Genomic DNA, 22,699 nt, shown 5'->3' on the forward strand with positions numbered 1-22,699 from the left:
GAAGCTGGAAGCTATACATAATGGTGAGCACTGTTGAAGATTAGGTGTATAGTCGAAAGGAGAAAAAAAAAGTGATAAGAACAAAAAAATCAGGGAAAACTAGAAGCAACGAGGTAACTATGTCCTGGAGGGACTCCGTAGAAAGCGATAGCATCCTCATAGGCGACAAATACTTCGAAATCAGTAACAGTACGGTTGTCTGTACCTGCTCAGCTCAATCCCTCCTTTCAACCACTTGTACAACCATTCTTGGGATTACAGCTGGGCGGGGAATAGTGAGTGAGTGACTGGCGGCCGGTTGTGTCATCGAAAGCTGTCGTTACGCATCGCTTCCTCTTCCCGCCCCTCCTGCGACTTTCCGTTTCATAGTGTCCAGAGGTTATAATATCCTGGCCTCAAGACCTTCAGTATATCTGTAGTCGTCTCGACGGCCATATACATAAAATTCATATCTCGAAGGACCGAATGCCACTGACTCTCTTCTCCGGATAGTTTCTGGCTAAATGTTTTTACTGTCTAACTAGAGCTCTTTTATTTTGTAGAAATTTTTTGAAATTAAATTTACGAATTTCAAACTCTCTCATGCTCAGAAGAGTTGATAATCCGAGACAGTTGTTGTGCGTAAAATTTTCCTTTTTCTGAGATAAGAGGATTGAAGGTGGAGGAAAGGGGAACGGAGGATCAATTAGGAAATTTTGGAAATTCCTTGGTTATGTTTAATTCTCATTATTTCCGACACAACTCCAAGCGCTTAAAGTCCTAACCTCCATCTCTTCCTCTTTCTTCCTCCCTTCCTCCCTCTCTCTCTCTCTCTTTATTTCTCGACCGCTACTACACGTCTACCTGTACCATGTCGTGATCGAGCAGTACGCATGTCGGGGTAAATTTAAATTTTAAAAAATTCAGAGAAATCTGCTCTTTTTCGACGGATGAGCACAATTCTTCTTACACTTATCTGCGTCAGCCACATTCATTTAACGTCGTCATCACGGAGCAAGAGGGCTGAACCTGCACCATGGCATAGTAAGTGGCACTCGTAAATGTAGCACACGTGGGATCTCCACTATTTTCTGAATTTGGAAAATAAAAACCAAAACATGGTGGAGAATCAGATATTCGGAGTATTATTTCCTTCTGACAACAGTATTCCAAGAAATATGTGACATTTTTCTTCGATGATATTGTACACCCAAAGTTGATGAACAGAATTAACAGTCGAATTCTGATTTTTTTTTCAAAAAAAAATATGCCTAATTTGTTTTAAGTGAACTACTCCTATGTACAAACTCTACGTTTACAGAACGATGGTTCTCACTTTGATTTCTTTCTAAATTCCGGGTCGTGCCATATTCCATTATTTTTTAAACAAAAAATAAAGTGTTCCTTCCTGAAAAAAAAATAAAATGAATTGTAAAATAATCTAGGAATAGAACTATAAGAATAATAGTAAATGACTAACTCAAAACAACATAGACATAACAACATGTCAGAACATAAAATAAAATAACTCAAAATCAGCAAAAAAATAAAAACAAATAAATTAAAATTAAAATCCATCATAAAATTCGTCCATACTCCAGTTGTCGCTAACCTACTGCAAAATTAATTGATTGATTGAAAAATTAACAACCACGTTGTAAAATCTTTCACAAATCGAATAAATCGGTAATGTATCCCAATTCCAGTCATATGACCTTGATAGCTTTCCATTTTTTTTTCGGAAGCGCCTTCAAATTACCTGATGACGCACGCAACGTCGTCTCAGACCTGCTACAGCCTCTTATCCACTATTAAAGGATTTTGACCATGCGCAAACAGTTAATCTGCCAAGGACAAGTCGTCATTAGCAGTTTTTGTAGCATGTTTATACTCTCCGGTATTCTCTGTACTATATATTGATCGTGTTCGTTTTCAGCATTGCTTCAGTTGAATCGAATTATCGAAGCTGGTAACACTAGAGCTCTGGACATCGAGAACTACACAAAACATGCGGCAATCCGACAAAATCAGGCAAGTTGTCGATTTCAGATTTTGGTGGCGTTCTATCGCACGCCTGACCGCCTGCTGCACTTGCGGAACCTTTTCGAACTGTATAAATCCTATTCATGCAGGCGATTTGCGCTGAACATTCTTGTTCTTTTGATGGACTTCGGATTATCCATATAAGTTCCGTTCATAGATGACTGCGCATCGGGATCCGTCAGTACATACGTCAGTACAGAAAGTGTACTTGTTGGGGAAGAGGTGTTCTAGGGTAATCAATTCTAGAAGTTATGCGAATTTGAAAAGGTTGTGGAATTGGAGACATTCTAGAGTTTTTTTTTCCTCTGAACTGTACCCTCAGAAATCTTCACTTTGCTACGAAAGCAGTTTCTTTTTTTCTTTTTTGGAAGATTCTTCCAAGAGTCGGTGTAGCGCAGTCGGTAAGAGATTCCGCTGTGGATGCAGTACGATCGATCGGAAGTTCGATTCCGCGCAAGAGCCAACCAAGCCATTCATTCTATCGAGGTCGATAAACTGGTACCAGAGTTGTCTGGGAGGATAAAAACACTGACTTGACACATTGGTTAGCCCTTGCAAAGTCACTGTCAAAGCCAGTTACACGTTCGTAAACCTCAAACGATTCTGAATTGAAGTGAACGTGGGAGCGCATCCCAAGCGGATCGATTAATGCCAGACACCTTATGCTTTTTACTTTACTCTACCAAGCATTCTTGGAATGTCAACGAAACTAAACTGTCACATATGACAAAACCACAAACATGCAGTATAGCAAACCGTGAGAACTCGCCCATAACCTCAGTAATTCCAGCAAAACGCACTACTCTCCTCGTCGGCCTCAGTGCTATCACCAATGGCTGCGCTAGCAATGGCAAACAATCGTTTCTCTCCTCCAAATATTATACCTCTGGTGAGAGGTGGCAACAATCGTGATTTATTTGAGAGTGAGTCCTTTAAATCACAATACTCGCTGTTTTTTTCGAAGAGTACAGAATCAAAATTGGTTGAATTGTTCACAAAAAGTTGATTGAAAAAGAGAACAAAACAAAAGTTGTCAAATATTAAGAAGTGGCATTGGTGAGAAACAACGCGTTTTGCGGGGACGACAAAGATTTTTACTCCAAAGAATTATTTCGTATGTTTTGTACCAAAAAACCACACAAAACAATTCTTTGGAGTAAAAATCTATATTCATGGGTCATTCTGGAAACATTGTAAGTAAGAGCTCATAAATCCATGGAAAATCTCCGAAAAGGCAACAGCAAGAATGGTAAAAAATTTAACGTTACCCCGTAATAAACTTTGTTTACAAGGCATCAAACGATATCTGCAGGTGTGCAATTTCAGTGGAGTATTCGTACCAAAACCATAAAAAACAATTCTTAATTGCCGTAAAAATCCCCCCAAAACCTGGCGCGCTCCAATCAACCTCTTGTGCAAAATTGTGAAAACGAATAACCCTACCGCCGTTTTATACGGCAATCCAAGAAATGGACTAACACTCGCCGAAAAGGTCACAGGTCTAAAAATTGGTTGAGGTTTTAGCTTGGCTGCTTTAAATGTGCTTAAACGGAGCAAACTATGAAGATGATGATGTTGGGGTCTCTGCAGGAAATAATAAGAGGAGGGGGAGTAATTCACGTGTACGATTGAGTTCACGCTCATTTCCTCCTAATCGTGCTGAGAAATATCGTGGAAGACGGCCCTCCTGTACGAATTTCCTTACGAGGCACTTTATGACGCGCCGCGTCTGCGAGCGAGTGAGCGGTAATCAGTGAGGCTTTTCCAGCGGCCTATTCAAGTAAAACCAATGAATAGGCTGTTGAAGGAGCCGGGGCGTTTACAAACGTGGCGTTGTAGGGGGTCTCGTAGGGAAATTCGCACAACAAGGTCGTTTCTCACGCCGTTTTTTTAGGACAGTTATGTAGGAACGAACGTAAACACGCTCGTACTCGTAATCTACACTCCTAATCCTATCTTTTCTTAGAGAGATCTCTACATGGTCAATTTCGTAGTATGCTGCCTGTAATCCCAACCTTTTAGTACTTCGAAGGACCATTTGGGAAAAAAATTAAATTGAGCTACTTTGGGAAAAAAATTAAATTGAGGTACTGTTTAGAAGAAAGAAGTCTTTTCGTGAGTCATTTGGAGGAAAACTTTCACCTTTCTGGTGAAGATAGAGAGGGGAGGTCTTTAGTAGTGGTTTAGTATGAGTATTTGGTCAAAGACATCGTAGCGATGTATGGTCATCTCATTCGAGAGAAAAAGAATGTTATTGGACATCTCTGTGTTATTGGACTTTCCCTCTTAAGGGCATCACCCACGGACAGGGGACGTAGTATCGTATACGGGATAGTAGATTATGAAGAGGGGTGATTCGTCTCATCTTCCGGGCCCAAAAAACGGCTGTGACAGGCTGGCGCAATCGAACTCTAAAAATAGAGGGCCCGGGATCTTCCGGGCCGTTTTTACGACATCTCTGTGTTATTGGACTCGTCCCACCTCAGATTCTAATCCTTTATAGAAACCTATCTATCTATCTTAGAATACACAGCAAGATCACGTATTTTGGACAACTCTGATCTAATAGCTGATCGCCAACTGTTGTTTGGCACTGATCCTCCGCGTAAGTAGCCATTCTTCCGGAGGTCATACGGATCTTTCCAGTTATTTTCCACTGGAGTTCCTACGGAGTCATATTTTAGCTGCTTTGCTACTACGTGACATGCCGCCACCTCCGTTAATGCCTCCGCCAATACCTCCACCATTAATAGCGCAGCCGGTGATCCTTCAACGAATGCTTCAACCACGGATGAGATCGAGAGGTAACTGATACGCTGTTCAACTGAGCTCCTTTTTAATCCTGAAATTCAGGCATAGGTGTTGTCGAAACTCCATTGATGTTTGACGAGCCTAGCACACGGATATTCCCCAGACCATCCCAAATAAAGTCAGAGGCAGAACAACGAGAAAAATTGCCAACAACAGCAGATGATTTTCGAAGAAAAGACTATGTACAATATGTGTTCATATAATCAATACTTGTTGGATCAATTCGAAAGAAATAAACAATACGTCAAAACAAAATTAGGTCGGTTCCATCCACTAGTTACACAACCCAGTGGTGAAAGATTATCTCTCATTTTCTTGTGGGGTCACTATTTTTGTTAAAGATGAAAAAGCAAACTAAACAATCAATTACATATAGAAAACTCAGAGGAAAAGGAAGAAACAGATTTTTGAAGATTGTCCAAGATGTCCAAAAACTCGGAAACACTGACTAATTTTCCCTGATTCAGGAGCGTGTTTGCGTCAGCTTCTCGAAAAGTGTTCAAGTAGTCAAAAGCAGGAATAATTAACGGTAATTAAACATGTGAATCATTTCCGTAAGTGTCCTTATTAGCCGTAGTAGGCTCAAAACGACATCAAGGACGGTACAGTCACGTAAGCGACTGCGCTCGAAGATAAAAATAAATGTAAAGATAGACGAGAATAAATATAGTTGAGTCAAAACGACATGAAGCACGGACCGTTACGTAAGTGACCGCGCTCGGAAGCGGTGCGGTCGAGACAGCGGTTGGAATCGAGTTGGGACCATGGCGAACTGTAGAGGTGAGTGGCGGCAGTGAGGGTCCTTACGCGATCCCTACCGTTACGCTACACCGCTCCGCTTCGAGCGCAGCCGCTTGTGCAAATGTCCGTGCTTCATGTCGTATTGACCCGACTATAACTTACACCAGAGATCATAAAGTCGCCTGCCTCGCCGAATGGGAATATTACACAGTCAGGAGTTAGGCAAAAACGATCGTATATTCTATTTCGAATTAACTGTTTCTCGAGATTTCTTGGAAGTACGGTGGAGTCAAAACGACATGATACAGTCGCGTAAGCGGCTGCGCTCGAAGCGGTGCGATGGATCGTAGCGGTTAGAATCTTGCGGGACCCTTGCTGACATCATTCCGGTCCCGCTCTCTTTCGAACCGCTTTCTCCACCGCGCAGCAGCTTATGCAACTGCACCGATCTCCATGTTGTGTTCACCCGACTGTAGCAGCCCAGATCAAGTGTGCAGTCGAACTGAAATATTTTTGTCACTACAGCTCCATTGAAAAAAAAAAACCTTCCAAGTGAGAAAACAGACTACACGGTGATACATAGCAGAATGTGAAATAACGAAGAAACAAAAAGGAAATAGTTAAAAATATCAGAACAAAAAAAAACAGTCGGGTTAGTTCAGGTGCTGCGCAGCCGGTAAGAGGTTCGACTGTCATTGCACAATCGATAGTTCCAAACTGCCCTAAAGCTAACCAAGCCTTTCATACCTCCGGTGTCGATAAATTGGTACCAAACTTATTTGGGAGGATGATAAACACTTACTTGATACATCGGTCGGCCCCCGGAAGTCATTGTAAGATTGCACGGGCGTTCATAAACCTCGAACGGATTCTGGATTGATGACGAACGCGTAGGCGGATCCCGATAGGGATTGATCAACGCACTTTGTATTCTATACACTTTATCCTCAGATTTGTATTTTTTTTTTCTTTAGCAGAGGACCAGTACTGAAACTAATTTCTATCTCGAATAGCGCCCTGTTATGGCCGCCTTCAGCAGCTGGAGGCTCAGATAGAGACGTGACCCAGCCCTTTAAACGTCTCGTCGCTCTACAGCATAGGATTCAACAAACAGATAGCTTAGTACAATCTCAAACGAAACTTAGAACAACGAGAAGCAAATCTGATTGACAGTCATCCTGATAACCATAAAACCGTGACAATAAACCGATGCAAGAGGAGCTTACGAGGAAGTAAATGAAATAAATGACTAATGTGCCGTCATAATACGTTAACTTGGAATTTAATGGAGAAGGAATGAACAGAATCCGTTAGGGAAAAGGTTGAAAAACATCTTCTTTTTGCCAACACCTAAATTCCCTAAGTAACACCATCCACCATCGAACTATCCGGATTTAAAAAAGAAATTGAAACTTAACACAATTCGTCTGGACGCAATTACACCAAACATATCATGCAACGACAACTCTGAATTAATGGATTGGCGCACCGATTTGGAAAGCGTTATTTCTAATTTTAGCTTTACTTTGCTAACGAGGGTTTAATTTAATCCCTGATGTTTGAAATGTGATCCATCGCACTCTATACGGTGATTTGGATTTCTCGTAATGTTCTATTCGAAGGCTTCAATCTTTTGTTTGATTACAGCGAATATACCAATCTTCGCCTCCTTCATTCTTTTTCATTCTTTCGCACTTAGAAATCTCTTCTTCTGTAAAGTTCTTGTTTTATTCAAATTTTGGGGAACTGTTCGTGCCTGTAAGGCTTTTGGTTTCAAATATCTGCTTCGTATGCTTGCGAAGCTATTCGTTTGCGACTTCTAATTTTTTGAATGGATTCGTTGTTCATTCATTCATCAGCTCAAGCTCTTTCTTATATTAACCTATACTTTTTTCCGTATTCCATTTGTTTTATCTCTTGTCTCTTATTCAGTTTTCTTTTACTACTTTTCAGGAATGTTTTATGGTCTGGATTCACTTTCGTAGTAAAACGTCTCCAATTATGTTGAGATGCATGCATTGAAACTATATAGTGTTTAAGTAATAAATTGAATAAAAATATGTCATATTTGTTATGCAGCTCTTCTTTCATCTCTTTTAGTTCTATTTTCACATAAGTATCGCTAATACATTTTGGAGCTCTTTTTTCACATTACCATTTTTTCTAAGACATCAATTTTTGGTTAGAGTAGGTTATTACCAACGTTAAAGTGAGAAATTCCGTAGTGGGGAAGTGTTTTATCTTTTTGAAAGCCTATTCTAAATTCAGAAAACCGTTATGAATAGCTCTTTTCTATGGAAACCTAACTCGAATCCCTTCTATTTCCCTTAATTTTGCTTTATTCTCCTTTTTTGTCCCTATTTCTCTTTTTTTTCTGCTACCAAAACCCAAGGAAGAAGAAAAACAGGAAAGAAATGGAGACTTAGCGGAGGGAAAGTCGAAATAAGGGAGACGAAAACTTAAAGGCAGCATCCCACGAATCTGAGGTGGTGCGGATTTCCGGTGGAGTATTCATATACGGGATCGTAGATTAAGGAGAGGAGGTGATGTCGTCCATTTCTTCCTAATTGCCGTAAAAAGCGGTCCGGAAGATGCGGCGCCACTCACGGCTGGCGCGCTCCAATCGTACTTCTTGTAGAAAATAGTGCGCCGGAGCGCTCGAAGCCGTAACTTTCGGGTAGTTTTTTACGGTAATTAGGAAGAAATGGTCGGAATCGCCCCCCTTTCCATAATCTAAGATCCCGTATACGAATACTCCACGGGAAATCCGTACCACTCTAGAATCGCGAGGTGATGCCTTTAATCTGCTCCCACACATGAACGCGTTACTTACCAATCCAAGGTCTTATGGAGTTTCGTTGAAACAGCAGAATTAAAGTAAAATATGAACAGAATAGAATAAATTAACAGAGTGGTTTCTTCGCCGAAGAAATGCAATCAAAATAGGAATATGTATAAATTAAAGCAAAGCAATGGAATTCTAAGCAAAATATATACAATGAAAAGTTGAAATTTTCCAGAAAAACAATGTTGAGTACCTTTTTGCAGCGTGAAGTATACTAGCCGAACTTAATAACTTTGCTTTCTGTGCAAATTTTCGAGACACTTTGATGATTATCTCCTTTCTTTGTTTGTTTCTTTCTTTTTACTACCTTTTTATTTAATTATTTTTCTTCCTTCGTTGATTTTCTTCTGTCCTTTTTTATATTATCAACGGCATCGTGTGAAATGTCCCGGTTTCACTAGTTTTTCGATCTGTATCGATTTTTTCAGATGTCTTCGGTAGTTAAATTAGAGGCATTATCTGGAGTAAAGGATGAGGGACCTCTTTGTTATTTATTACAGGTAAACATGATAGCTATCAAAACGTTTCCGCCTCAGCTTCAATTTACAGTTTTTTTTTCACTTTTTTCGTGGAACATGAACGGAGGATTCATCCAGGCTTGTTTTTAGATTGATGAAACGTTCCTGTTGCTGGACTGTGGATGGGATGAAAAATTCGAAATGGGCTACATTGAATCTATAAAGTCTCGAATACCACAAGTGAATAAAAGCATTCAGTACTTCTCTCCGTTTGCGATCTTTGATTGTTTCAGATAAGCGCAGTTCTTATTACGCATCCAGATCAACCACATCTGGGAGCTTTAGCTTATTTGGTGAAATATTGTGATCTTACCGCACCTATATATTGCACGGTGAGTACGCAAGTTTTCAATCTGTGATCTTTCATGGTATTGCCCATGTTAGACTGTCTTTGAATCTCGGCTTGTTGAAACGTAGTTTTTAATTGATTTCCTTGAGCTGTAGCCAAGATCGTTATTGATCGTATTGATCTTTCATGGATTCATGTACATATGAGAATTTCGTTTAAACAGTTTTGAAGTTAAGAAGAAACAGAGCGACGATTAGAAAGTGATAGATACCCAAATCAGTTTTGGATGTCAGAATGACCGTTTCCTTAATATGTTCTTAACATTTTTGTCGCTTCAATTTTTTTCGAACAGCCTTGAGGCACCTCCTTTTGAGCTTCTCCCATGTTCTACTTTCTTATGCACCTTGTTTTGCTGGGAAAAGTTTTTAAAACCTGGTATTATTCTGAAAATCAGTCCTTTACGATTGAAATGTTTCAGTATTTTATTATTTGTTTACGTGTTTAACATCTGCTCTCGGAAACTCTAAGGTTAGAATAACAGCGTTTAGTTGGATAGAGGTGCATTTTGCTTAATAACTTTGCTGCATCCTGATAAAGACAGGTTCGGGAATCCTGTCCTCACCGTCGTTCAGTGTTTCCGTAGCAAATATGGAAAGAATTACCCCCAAATTACCTTTTTTGTGGCTCCATCTTTACGTTGTGATTAAAACTTGCCATAATGTTTTAATTCTTTACTAACCACCTATTTGTTTTTGAACGTCATTGTGAAGGGAGCAAAAGACTATGAAGTTCTTACTTCATTTTTTAACCTGTACGCAGTTTAACAATGAATCTACAATCTCTTCTGCGTCCTGAACATATTTTATGTAAGCAAAACCTTCTATTATGATCTTTTTCAGGTTCCCGTATATAAAATGGGTATGATGTTCATGTATGATTGGATAAACAGCTTGATGAGTGTTGAGAACTTTGAACTATTCACACTGGATGATGTCGACGTAGCTTTTGATAGGATACAGAAGCTGAAGTTTAATCAGACGGTTAGTTTCACTTGGATAAGGACGTTATTTTTTTATCCCTTCAACGAGATTCTGATTTTGTGTTTGCGAAACCATATTTTTATTAAATGAAGTGATTTTCTTGTTTGTTGAGAAATTGGTCCTTGCAAATTAAATTTATCTACTTTTTGCCAATTTCCTCCCTGTATTTCTATCCATTCACTATAGGTCCCCCTTAGGGGTGATAGCCAGATCAAAATTACTGCTATGCCAGCTGGCCACATGATCGGAGGTGCAATGTGGAGGATAACTCGACATGACGAAGAGGACATCATCTATGCGGTAGACTACAATCACAAGAAAGAACGTCATTTAAACGGGTGTTCTTTTGATAGTGAGTGTTGGAAATTTTGTATTACTACACACTTTTATTTTTTTCTTTTCAGCTATTTTAAGACCTTATTTGTTAATCACTGACTCATTAAATGCCATGTATACACAGCCAAGGCGAAAGGAACGTGATGAGCAGTTGGTGACGACGATTCTTAAGTGAGTTTTTCGTGAAAGTTACTTTTTTTCTCGGCTTTTTTCATCGTTTAGGAGAGGTTTTGATGTTCTGCTTTTGTTTTGAAAGATTTCAACCAACGTATTTTGTAGAACCGTTCGACAAAATGGTGACTGTGTTATTGTGATTGACACCGCAGGACGTGTTTTGGAGATTGCCCACCTTCTGGATCAGCTGTGGGCGAAGTGAGTCTTAACCTTAAGTTTTTAGTGAAAGTCATGTTTCACACCCACGCTGCCTGGCAAATTTGTGTTTCTAGCACTCAATCTGGCCTACAGAAGTATAACTTGGTTATGATGAGTCATGTCGCAGCTTCTGTTGTGGAATTTGCCAAGTCCCAAGTGGAGTGGATGTCAGATAAAGTTCTAAAGTATGTTGTCATGTTTTTATAGGTTATTCTTTGTGCAAATACACTCGTACATATTTCTTTCCGAGTCAAATTCCTGAATTTATATTTTCTCTATATTGATTGCTTATTTATTTGATTTGGTACTCACGCGTTCTTATTGAACTCTTCTGGTATTTCTAAATTTTCAGTTAAATACATTCTAGGAGCTTTGAAACAGGCCATACCAATCCATTTCTCCTGAAAAATGTCAAACTGTGTCATTCTCAGATCGACTTGGCTAGAGTTAGATCACCGAAAGTGAGTCTTCGGCCTTTTTGCTTTTTTATGTTTGTAAATCTAAAACGAATCTTACTGGGATCAAAATCGGTTATTTGTGACGTAATTCTTATATGAAGTGGTGAAGATATAATTCACCCTTGTTATTTGCAAAATATTGTAGAATTTAGGTGGTTTTATGTAGTGGTATCGACATGGAATGCGGATATTCCCGTGAATTGTTCCTAGATTGGTGTGGTGATAGCAGAAATTCGTTTATTATAACAGGTGATTTCTCTTTTACTGCGTTTTAGCTTTATTTTATGATAGTGTGAGGAATAAAAGTTACCGTACCTTCTTCTACAATGTTTCTTTGAAGGCAGATCAAGTGAACGAACTCTTTGCTCGAAACTGATCTACATGGCTGAATGTTTGGCTACTAATTCACGTACTAATAGAATTGTTGCTCTGGAGGTTAAAAAAAGAGTTCGATTAGAAGGAGCGGAGCTTGAGGCGTATAAAAAGAAGAAAGCACAGAAAGACAAGGAAGAAGCGAGGCGAAGGTAAGCGAATTCGATAGTTTTGTGGTGCTTTCTAACCTCAAACATTGGCTGGTATTCAATTCCCTGAATCTCAGACTGGAAGAACAGGAGAGACGCCAAGCTGAATTGCGAGGTTATGACTCTGACGATGATGATGAGATGATAGCAAGTGCCTTGGCCGCTGTGGAAACTCTTCGTACCAAAAAGACGCGAGAAGAAGAACAAGCAGCAGCTGCTGCTGGTAGAGGCGGCGACAAAGTTCTGAAAACCCCGACTCCGATGATCATTGACGTGGAACCAAAAGAAGAAATCACCGAAGAAGGGGAAATGAAATCAGAAGCGGAACCTTGCGGTTAGAGTTTCTCCACGAATCTTTTCCTGCCATCAAAATCCATAGCTATTTATCTTCTTTCCAGCAATTCCTGGATTGACGATGGCAACACTGAAGATCAGAGAAGAAGCGCTGAACGAAGCACCAGCGTTTGTGCCTACTGGACCAAAGTTGCCAACAAGAAAGCGTCGACCAGTTAGGCACAACATTACTATGCAAGCAATGATGCGTTACAGGTATATAGAGTCGAAACGAAATGAAGCACGGTGCAATTGCGTACACGGCTTCTGTCGAGGCGGTGCGGTGTAGCGTAGCGGTTAGGAGCGTACTGAAACGCTCGCTGCCACCATTCATCGCTGCAGTTTGCGATGACCCCACCTCGGTTCCAACTGCTGCCTCCACCGCGCCATTTCGAACGCGTACGCAAATGCACCGTGCTTCATGTCGTTTTGACCGGACTATAGTTCGTGAAGTGCATGATGTTTTAATGTTCCTTTTTCATCTTTATTATTTATTTCCAAGCTTTCGTATTTTTTCGAAAATCATTAGTCTCCGCCTTTTCAAAAAGAGGTTCATGGTACCTCATTTAATATGTTGGAGACGTAGCATTAAATAGATATGCGACACCAACTGATAGCTGCCTGTAACGTTTTTTTTTTAATTGAGCTGTGGTGACACAAAGGTAGTTCTTTGGAATAACACTTTTCTTGTATAAACTCAACGTCAGGGCATAGCGCTGTTGGCTGCGTGCTAAGATGTCTGGGTGGCGGTAATCTAAGAACTGTGCGGGCATGAATCGCGAAGATCTCAAAAGGCTTCAGGGAAAAATAGTTGAGAAATTGAGACCGCAACAGTTTATGTTATCTGCTTAATTGTTTAATTAGCACATAATAATAGTTGTTTGTTATTTTTTAAAGGCATCACCTCACGAATCTGAGGTGGTACGGATTTCAGGTGGAGTATTCTTATACGGGATAGTAGATTATGGAGAGAAGGGTGATTCCGTCCATTTCTTCCTAATTGGCTAATTTTTTACGGCAATTAGGAGAAATGAACGGAATCACTCTTCTCTCCATAATCTACGATCCGTATACGAATACTCCACCTGAAATCCGTACCACCTCAGATTCGTGGAGTGATGCCTTTAAGGACTTGAGGCTCATCATTTATTGACATTGGTCGAGTAATATGACTACTCTTCCTATAATGGAATGTATTCTGTTGATCTTAGTTTTTTTCAGCTAGTTTTCTATTTCTCTTTTTTTTAGAGTTCCTTTCTTCAAACGATTCATGCCAATAATGTTGCCAATGTACCCACTTCTTGAGGAGAAAGTCAAGGTGGCATCGATTTTTGTTTCTTTTCCAACCCACGTTATTTGGTTTCCTTCAGTGGGACGTTTACGGTGAGAAGTATCGACCCGAGGACTACACTGTGTCGAAGCTTAGGGTTCATCTGCCAGTTCCTCAAGAGATCATCAAAGAAGCAGATGATCCGACAGCTAACATGGCCGTTCCTATAGTAGATGATGCGCCAACGAAATGTATCACTGTGATTGAAAAGATTGAGGTTTGTGTGTTTTTGAAGTTTTCGTATGTAGTTACGTAACGAAGGAGCACGATGGTGTTTGCAGGTGTCCTGCAATGTGGAGTACATTGAATTCGAGGGTAGATCTGATGGGGAGTCCCTGAAGAAGTTAATTGCTCAAATGAAACCGAAACAATTGATTTTGGTACATGGATCAGGACAATCTACACGACATCTGGCTCAACACTGTTATGACAATAACATTGCGCAGGTTCGTTGGCATTTTTTTTTCTGGTAAAAGACGTTTTACAATTTTCCTGGATTTCTTTTGCGCGACTGCTAAGGTATGTGTTCTTGAAGAGTAGCATGGGAGACCAAGATTAAAGGTATAGGATTGAGGTATCCATGATTAACTGTTTTTTTTTACCCGTAAAAAAGAATTTTGCTTTAGTTACGTTTTTTCTTGTGTGCTTAACTTTTCTGCCTTTGTTAAATCACGGGATTCTGCTATTTCCGTGCTGTTCCCCGCAGTTGTTAGTCACAAGTGTGCGTGTGTTTCTCCATCACGAATAACATGTTCTATATTTGAAGTTTTCCGTTCCATCGAGGAAAAAGTTGGCAGACAGTGAAACCGTGACTGTGTGGCTATACTGTATGTAACTTTCTTATGAAAATATTCGATTAGAGACCTGCATTTGCACTGGACCTGCACTGGGTGTAAATGGTAAAGAGTGCAAACTTTACATTGCTGCCACTGTTATAGATTTGAACGTGTCGTTCCTTTTTAGTGATTGTTATGGAGAATGGCGAAATAATAGTTTATCAGGGGGACGTGCTGCTGAAAATAACACAATCCTGTAGTGAAATTGTAGATCCATCATCTTCTCCTTGTTCGTTTATGTTTCCTTCATTTTTTTTTAATCTTTTTTTTAACTCTTATCGCAACGAATTTTTGCACCACTATTGGGGGATTTCTTTTTTTTTTCTTCTCACCACCTGAAGATGCAATACATAACCGTGATTACTCATGGTTTGCCGTTGTGTTCCACAATTTAAATGATCTTCCTTTCTTAGGGTCATATTTTCACACCCTCTGTCGGTGAAGTAGTCGATGCCACGGTAGCTTCACATATCTACCGTATACTTTTGAACGATGAGCTATTCGAGAGCTTAGAGTTCATCAAGGTGCGTCAAAAGATTCTTTTTGGCTGCTCTCTTTCTGTTTTGGTCAAAATCCCCTCGTATTCAGGTGAAAGATGCCGATTTAGCATGGATTGATGCTCAAATTACTGCCCGACCCTCTGAGGTGGGAGTGGAGAGGGAAGATGGAATGGAGGTGAGCTCTTATACGAAATTGTTGACTCTAATTGTTGCATAAGTGATGAAATGGTCTCATTTAGGTGCTCAATTCACTTCTCAATTTTCAGGTAGACGAGCAAGCAGCAGATGCGCATCTTGGCGACCAACACGTTGATAAATGCATGTTGAGTGCGCTCAGTGGTGAAGCGCCATTCCGAGATGTACGTGGATGGCAAGGTTTTGTAGGCTAGTTATTACTTCCGTACGCTTTAGTGCTATGTTGCAGGTGGTTTATGTGAACGATCCAAAATTGTCCGAAATGAAGCAGTTGCTGCTAAACATGGGTTTTGCGGCCGAGTTTTCATCCGGTGTATTGTATATAGGTGGTGAGTTCATTTTTTCCTCAACTTTCTGTGTTTTACCGTCGTTTTTTTTTTGCGGATCATGAAGAATGACGACAATTATCGTACCTTTCGTAGCTTTTCTCTACCCTTATTTGGTTAGTAGCGTATGGATTCACTTTTCCTTTTATCAAATGTGTCGTTATACCATTCTTAGCTATGCGAAGAGGTTTTAATTGGATTAAATGATGATTTCAGGTGTGATCTCAATTCGTCGTAACGAGGCTGGCAGATTTCACATTGAAGGATGTGTTGGTCCTCTATACCTCAGGTTACGTGATATCATTTTGGAGCAATTTATGGTCCTTTAATTTTCGTTCTCTACCGTATTTATTACTGTAAAATTGAGCAAATTGTTGATTCTCATTGTTGTTGTTGTTGTGTGCAGCTTAATAGCAAATTACATGGGTGTTATCTCATGATATCGTTTTGTGAAATCTCTTTATTTACATATTTTCCTAAAACTCGTACACAAAAAAAGAAGTAAAACATTCAATAATATATGTTTGGCAGTAGCAGGCGTACAGAAGATGTATATGCATGGAATCAGATGTAGATGTAGATCAAATGGTAAGCGAATGAATAGAGGATGGGGAGCTTATTGATGATAGTGGAAGAAGTTTATTTCTTCCATTTACTGTCCATACTGCGATTCTTTGTCGCTTCCTCCCAATCTGGCCAATATGATTCCTTCATTCGCTCAACAAACTTGACCTAGAATATTTTTCTTTTCTTTTTTGTCTTTTTATTCACTTTATATAGGGTTTCCCTTCCTAAAACCTACCAAATTCTGACAATGTTCCTCCATATATGTTTTTATTTCCGGTTGAACAAGTGGCGTGTAAAGAAATTGTGACAAAAATGCAAACATATCGCAATCGAGCTAAAAACAGTCAAGTATTATTGACCAATGCACTCGACGATCTGTGTAAGTAATGCATATCGATTACCGTAACGGGTTTGTCACCGAAGAAGAACCTCTTGTTCCCGAGAAACATGCTCATAGCGTTAAGATCTTTTTTAGCTAGTATTAAAACCTCCTCTGGTGTATTTCGACCCATTCCCTGGGCATGGACCATGGTTTGAATCTGAGAAATTAATATATTGATTTATGTGCGGAGTATCTATGTAGTATAAATGAAATATTATACAAAAAGTAACATCAAATATTAAAAATAAAATATTTTGTAATATGATGCCACATATTTTTCGTTATAGTATATAATATAAAAGGTATCAAATTTTGCAGACTATTGTGTTTATACTTACTTTCTTCCGGATTCTTTCGCAGAAAAAATTTTTAAATGCAAATTTTTTGACACCGTGGAGAAGTGGCAGGAAACCTTGTTCGGAAGCAAACCATTTGTTGTCACGACCCCGTTGATAGACCAATACCCTAGAAAATCGTAGTCAGTCGGTAAGGTAAGGAAAAGAATACAAACAATCGATGAACGATCTCTCTTGCCTACCATCGAAGACTATCCTCAATTAGTGCGTGAAATGCACGTGCATAGGACTTCTCGATTGGTAAAAGGCGTTCGTCGATGCTTTTCTTTAAAAAAGAAAGAAATGGATAGGTCAAAGGTTAATTAGAGAGGAAAAATGGAGAAGAAAAAGAAATAAAAACGATATAGGCTTGTAGTAGTTGTTTTCCTAAATGTTGAGTGAAGTAACATCTGTGATTTTTTTTAAACAAAAATGTGAGGAGTGTAGGTAAAAAAAAAAGAGAAAAAAGGTAGGCTTGGCCTGAATAAAATAAACAGAAATGGATCAAAAATATAACTGTACACCTTAAAAACAAACGGAAAAGAAAAATTGTCAAAAATTGACAAGGAATTGACAGGGAAATCAGGTATATGAGGTTAAATGAGTGAGAACACATCACTCAACAATTATATCTGAAAGAAAAAAGAAAGAAAGTCTTCCAGCACTTTTACTCGTGTGATAAACTCCAAGTCGTTCTTCCTGCTTTGTTCGCAGCCTTATAACAAATCCATGAAGATATCCTGGGCTTATTAGCACCGCTAGTTTTCTATGTATGTACAATAGATAGATTCTGCTGACAGTTCAGTTCTCTCACGACCCTCCCCCCTCATAATCATGATTTTCGGAACACCAAAATATATGTAGTTGTATTACAGAACTGGATAGTAATTTGAACATTCCGGTAGGAGTGATGAGAAAAGCTCAGGATGCTAGGGCCAAAAAAGTCGGTTATCCCGTATGGGTAGGTTTTGAATGTACAAAGAGTTATACAGAGGTACCAAGATTCACTTTTCATTTTTCTTTTTTTTAAAATTTTTCACTTATTTTTATCGACCGCACATTCTTCGATCTTAAAGCGATAGAAAATGTGGAAATTTTGTTTTTTTTTCATCTCAGCATTTGATATCTATCCACTATCCTATCAACCATCAGATTCTGAATCGAATAAAACACTGCAGTTGATCGTTAAAAAAAAACCCTCTTACGTAAGCTGTAAGATTTTTGTATTTTTTTTTTTGGCTTGAAACATAGGTGATTTTTGCAGCAATAGGTTTATTAAATTATTTGATATCAATGAGAAATGAGAATAAATGAGGATGTTTTCCATTTTACAATTGTAAATTCATTCTTTTCTTTCTGGTTAATCAATATACTCCAAAATATGCAATAAATTACGATATCATCATCATCATGATGATCATCTTCTGAGTACGAATAGTTTCGATTGCTCCGATCGATGCAATCGTGGTGAGAACCGGTTTTGTAGAAAGGCGAGAAATTGTCAGACGGAGAAAGTGCGAAGCAATTACGTAACAAAAAAAAACACGTATTATATTCCGATACGTAGAATGAGAAGCAGTCATTGTTGATGTGCGAATTAAATTCGAATTTAAAGGACTTTCAACCGTAAGCATGCTACTTTTTCGTGTAGTTCTAAGCGAAAAGAATTACCGCGGATCCTTAGATCCTTGAAGAAATCGTTAAAACATGCTTATTGAATCACTATTATTAAAATTGATCAACTAATAAAAATTCATCACAGTTACAACTTTAAAATGACCTAAAATAAACTTTAAATAATTCGTAAAGACTAAAGATTTGTAATTTATAGTTATTTATTTAAAAAAAGATAGTTTAAATTATTAATAAAAATTGTACTCTTCAAAAAATTTCAACCACGAGTAACCATCTTCAAAAAAGGTAACGTGCGTTCTATGAATGAATCAATGATTAAAAGTAAAACAATTTTGGCAATTTTTTTATTTCACAAAAACTTGTTTTTTTTCTTCTCTAAACAATAATTACTATGGAAATATATTTTCCTAACGAGTTTTCACGAGTAACCATACCCAAACAGATCCGATTTTCCAGGAACCTAGTAGGAAACCAGATGAGACGAGGAAAAAAACTTTTGAAGCAGAATTCCAGGACGTTCCGAGCCCCATTTCTCAAAGTTTTCCAGAAAATTCTTACATGTAGCCCATGCTTCGCAAAATAAATATTTAATAATTAATTTGGACCACAATTAAGTAGTAAGAATTTAATAATAATCAATAACAATAATAATAATTTTGCTCGCCCGTTTGTTGGATCATACTGAATTCCTGAAGAGCAGCAAATGTTATGTCGAAGTACAAGCTAATCTAATACAGTAATCCCAAGTTCTAAGGTCTCAAATGGATTCAAAACTTTTTTCTGTGATTCTGCACTATTTTAGGGATTACCTGAAGATCAGCGAAATTTTCTTTGCGCTACAGAAGACAAGACAATTTCTGTAGCTAATTCTTTTGGCCAGTTAAATCCCAGAGAAGAAAAATAAGAATTCTAGAATTAATCTGAGGAAAATTCGACTGTCTGAATCTTTTCTAGACTATATAAAGAAAAGAGGTTTTGAAAACCGGATGTGAGGTGAGAGATTTAAAGGAAATTTTTGTATAGTTTAAAGTTTTACAAAAACTGTTTTTTTTGTATTTATGGATAATTTATGGATCTTTGTTTTGTGTGAAGTTTCTCGCAACGTACCTTATGGAATTCCTCAATCAGATGATCAATAATGAAATTACTATCGGCAACTTGTCGTCCGTTCACTTCGACGAACGGAATCTGACCTTTGTTGGAGAACTTTGTGAACTCATTGTTGATATTCTGGAAAAAAAAATCGTAGGATCAGAACCTCAGCGATCACTAACTACTTACTTCTACGGTTTACTTACCGTATAAGGTATATCAGCCATTCTCAACCATGTCTCTACCTTCAAAGCAAACGGTGACGGGGATGGAATGCATCCGGCCCGTGGAAATTGCACCAAATAGACGTGATCCTTCTCCCAATCACGTTTCAACAGTCGAGTGCCAGGCATCTCGCTGAAACCACCATAACGATAACGGCGGGAAATTCAAACAATAATTTCAACGTCACGAGTTAAGCGGATCAAGGATTAGCGAGAATTGAGATGAGAGTTGATAAGGCAAACAATATGCGAGAGAAAATTGAGGAACTCCATGCTTCGAATTGTTTGTATAGTCGGAAGGGCGAGGGCGGGGCGTAAAGTTGAGAGGACAAATGTTGTGGAGTTTTGCTCCAGAAATCGGATTAGGATATTTAAGGTGGAATGAAATTGAAAAGTAGCACTTTTATTCTGTAATCTGCAATTAAAAGATATTTTCAGTTAGAAAATTTTTTTTGATCAGTTCGTTGCGGTTATTTCACTTCTGTTCGAGAATTTATTCGTAGGAAAACTCCTTCAAAAACTCAAAAATTATTTGAGATTCTAATAATTAATTTTTCTACCATTATTTATTTTATTTTATTTTATTATTGCTGGTTTATTTAGTGAATAATTTGAATAATTAATTTTTTGAAAAAATTTGATTCATTGATTAAATTTTAATGTCCGAGAAAAATTCGCCTTAGTGGTGTGTTGCAAGAAACCTTATCGAAAATATTTCAATCACCTTATCTTTGGCCCTACATCGATATAAAATAATATTACACAAAGGGTAAACAAATTGACGAAGAGCATAGAGCAATGATCGGATTGGAGCAGTTGGCCGACGGCCAAACTACCCTTCTTTTAACATCCAAAATTATGAATGTAGTGAAGAACAGTTATTGATCGACTATCGATCTACACACTACAGAAGAGTGATAATGTCGATTCGTCTTTGGTCGTCCACAACAGACTCACTCAACCAACCATTAAGCTCCTGTCGGCTAGTTTTTGGCGCTCAGCCAAGCGCGAAAATCGCGTCGTCACGTTACGTGATCGGCGGTGTGTGTGTGTGTGCGGAACAAGAGGATCATGGTGGAGGAGATTCACTCGGCTGGATTTCATCGGTCCAACCGGCCAGTCAGCCTAACCTCAATGAGTCCATCACATGTGAACATTCCAGTTATGTACGTATCGTCGACGTGAGAACAGGATCCATGTCACTCACTGTACGATCAAGTTTGGAGTTTGGTTGAGACTGTGACAAATGTGATTTTTTGACTGTCATATCACTCTGATTAGGTGACAACTCGTCCAGCATATGTGGATGTGAACAGAGAGTACAGTACAGGATTGCTGGGAATCTATGAAACACGGATACACGGATCCATGAAGTCGGCGGAATTATATTTAACTCCCTGAAGCAATTTATTTTTGTTTATTACTCTTAGTTCTTTTATCAAAACTTCCATTAATATCTCTTAGAATTTTCTATTAATTTCCAATTAAAATTAGAACTACATTTTTTCAAACATTTGAATAATGGAGTACGAATAATGGAGAACTCGTCCAAAGAACGCTGATCACATCATTAAGAGAGTCGATAGGATACAAAATGTCCGGAACTTTCGTGAGTGCACGTGCCACTATCTCCAGATACGCATCTTCGGACGATATAACTTTGATTAGCATGACAAGCGAACAAGCAATTTTTTCCTCTTTTTTTTTGAAAATTTTCGAATTTGATGATCGCACCAACCATTTTTAGCTCCATTCATTTATAGTTGCGAAAAAAAAATCTTTTCTGACAGCGGACATCTCGTCCATCGTCTCACTGACTCCCCTTGGTGAGTGAAATTGAAATTTGTAAGGAATTTGGGTACGCTTGGAATACTCTACGTATGTTTTCGGCACGAAAAACTATACATTAATTAATTAATACGTATTTACATCAAATATATAGAAATATTTAAAGTACTCAAATATTTAATAATTATTTATACTTAAATTTTTACCAATTAACTCGTTTTATTATATTTTTATTCATTATTTTATTATTATTTTTATTTATTATTTTATTATTTATATTATTTGTATTTATTTAATTATTTTATTTTTATATTACGTGTGTTCTCATAATGAATGTCGGTATGGTAAGTGACATCACCGTCTCCAAAGCCATAAAGATCAAGTCATCAGAACCTTTTGGAATAATCCAGGGAAAAGTTGGCACTTTGCCTGACGTACTGAAACTGTTGGGAACAGCTGTGATTACCGCGAAGATCGCTAGCCGCTGATTGTGTGGAACATCGCTCGCGGTCGCACATCTATCACCCGGCTCGCCATGTTAAAATTCCTTCTGTTTGCAACTCGGTGAGACGCCGGTGAGACGAGACAGTGGTGGTGGTGTAATGTGTGATGTGACGTTCAATCATCATCCGAATACCACGCCCGCCTATCACAACAAAATTTCAAAAGAAATCTGACATCTGTTCAGAAAAAGATCGAAGTGAAGCGAAGAAAAAAAGAATGTTTTTCTTTTCCCCCACCGACCGTGACCAAAATCCCAAAACTCGTCTCTGCGTCTGCGGCCGGGTGGAAATCAAAAAATTCAGACCCACTGTCCGATAAACTCGACCTTCGAAGGAAAATTACGTGGAGAATCAAATCACCCCCACCTCTTTCTCCAGTCATGCTATCCAGTACTACTTATTATTGTTTATTTTATTTATTGATTTATTACTATTTTCCCACTACTATTTTTTCTTTGCGTATTTACTGCTGCAAAGTCCGTGCAACGGTATTTCGTTGTGGGACCTATGTGCCTCGCTGGACAAATATTTCCAGTGCCTTGAACAAACGGATACGTATTGCCGCTGCGTTATGCATCTATCCGCTGACAAATCTTTATTGGCGACAATATATCCAGCATGGACAGATTTGTCCACGCGTATGCGTTTATCCCAGGTGGACAAATTTTCCCGGACACAAACTCAAGCGAATTCCCCAAGT

At 38.6% G+C, this 22,699-nt stretch overlaps 3 protein-coding genes across 5 annotated transcripts; 2 read left to right on the forward strand and 1 right to left on the reverse strand.

The window, feature by feature from the left end:
• Positions 1 to 929: 929 nt before the first annotated feature.
• Positions 930 to 15,802, forward strand: RB195_004413 (uncharacterized protein; the record flags this gene model as incomplete). 3 transcript variants are annotated; one of them, XM_064182253.1, is made up of 27 exons in its annotated part: positions 930 to 1,023; positions 1,916 to 2,010; positions 2,813 to 2,945; positions 4,547 to 4,627; positions 4,707 to 4,826; positions 4,882 to 5,015; positions 8,848 to 8,919; positions 9,028 to 9,117; positions 9,171 to 9,269; positions 10,126 to 10,266; positions 10,453 to 10,618; positions 10,671 to 10,773; positions 10,882 to 10,974; positions 11,049 to 11,159; positions 11,342 to 11,435; positions 11,585 to 11,681; positions 11,773 to 11,956; positions 12,031 to 12,287; positions 12,352 to 12,502; positions 13,535 to 13,604; positions 13,657 to 13,833; positions 13,898 to 14,062; positions 14,866 to 14,976; positions 15,041 to 15,127; positions 15,219 to 15,311; positions 15,377 to 15,476; positions 15,690 to 15,802. In XM_064182253.1, the coding sequence occupies 27 exons, from the start codon at positions 930 to 932 to the stop codon at positions 15,800 to 15,802; spliced, it is 3,231 nt and encodes a 1,076-aa protein (XP_064033520.1). The 3 variants fall into 3 exon arrangements, with proteins under 3 accessions (XP_064033520.1, XP_064033521.1, XP_064033522.1); XM_064182255.1 differs by lacking the exons at positions 930 to 1,023; positions 1,916 to 2,010; positions 2,813 to 2,945; ... (1 more) ...; positions 4,707 to 4,826; positions 4,882 to 5,015; XM_064182254.1 differs by lacking the exons at positions 8,848 to 8,919; positions 9,028 to 9,117; positions 9,171 to 9,269; ... (16 more) ...; positions 15,377 to 15,476; positions 15,690 to 15,802 and having other exon boundaries at positions 4,882 to 5,036.
• A 310-nt stretch (positions 15,803 to 16,112) lies between these two features.
• On the reverse strand, positions 16,113 to 19,837 carry RB195_004414 (uncharacterized protein; the record flags this gene model as incomplete). The annotated part of the gene is made up of 7 exons (XM_064182256.1): positions 16,113 to 16,205; positions 16,276 to 16,374; positions 16,442 to 16,579; positions 16,761 to 16,887; positions 16,961 to 17,043; positions 19,500 to 19,622; positions 19,691 to 19,837. The coding sequence occupies 7 exons, from the start codon at positions 19,835 to 19,837 to the stop codon at positions 16,113 to 16,115; spliced, it is 810 nt and encodes a 269-aa protein (XP_064033523.1).
• Positions 19,838 to 20,628: 791 nt separating this feature from the next.
• On the forward strand, positions 20,629 to 20,943 carry RB195_004415 (uncharacterized protein; the record flags this gene model as incomplete). Its single annotated transcript, XM_064182257.1, has 1 exon — positions 20,629 to 20,943. The coding sequence occupies one exon, from the start codon at positions 20,629 to 20,631 to the stop codon at positions 20,941 to 20,943; it is 315 nt and encodes a 104-aa protein (XP_064033524.1).
• Positions 20,944 to 22,699: the final 1,756 nt, after the last annotated feature.

This window comes from Necator americanus, chromosome I (genome assembly GCF_031761385.1).
Source record: "Necator americanus strain Aroian chromosome I, whole genome shotgun sequence".
Lineage (NCBI taxonomy): Eukaryota > Metazoa > Nematoda > Chromadorea > Rhabditida > Ancylostomatidae > Necator > Necator americanus.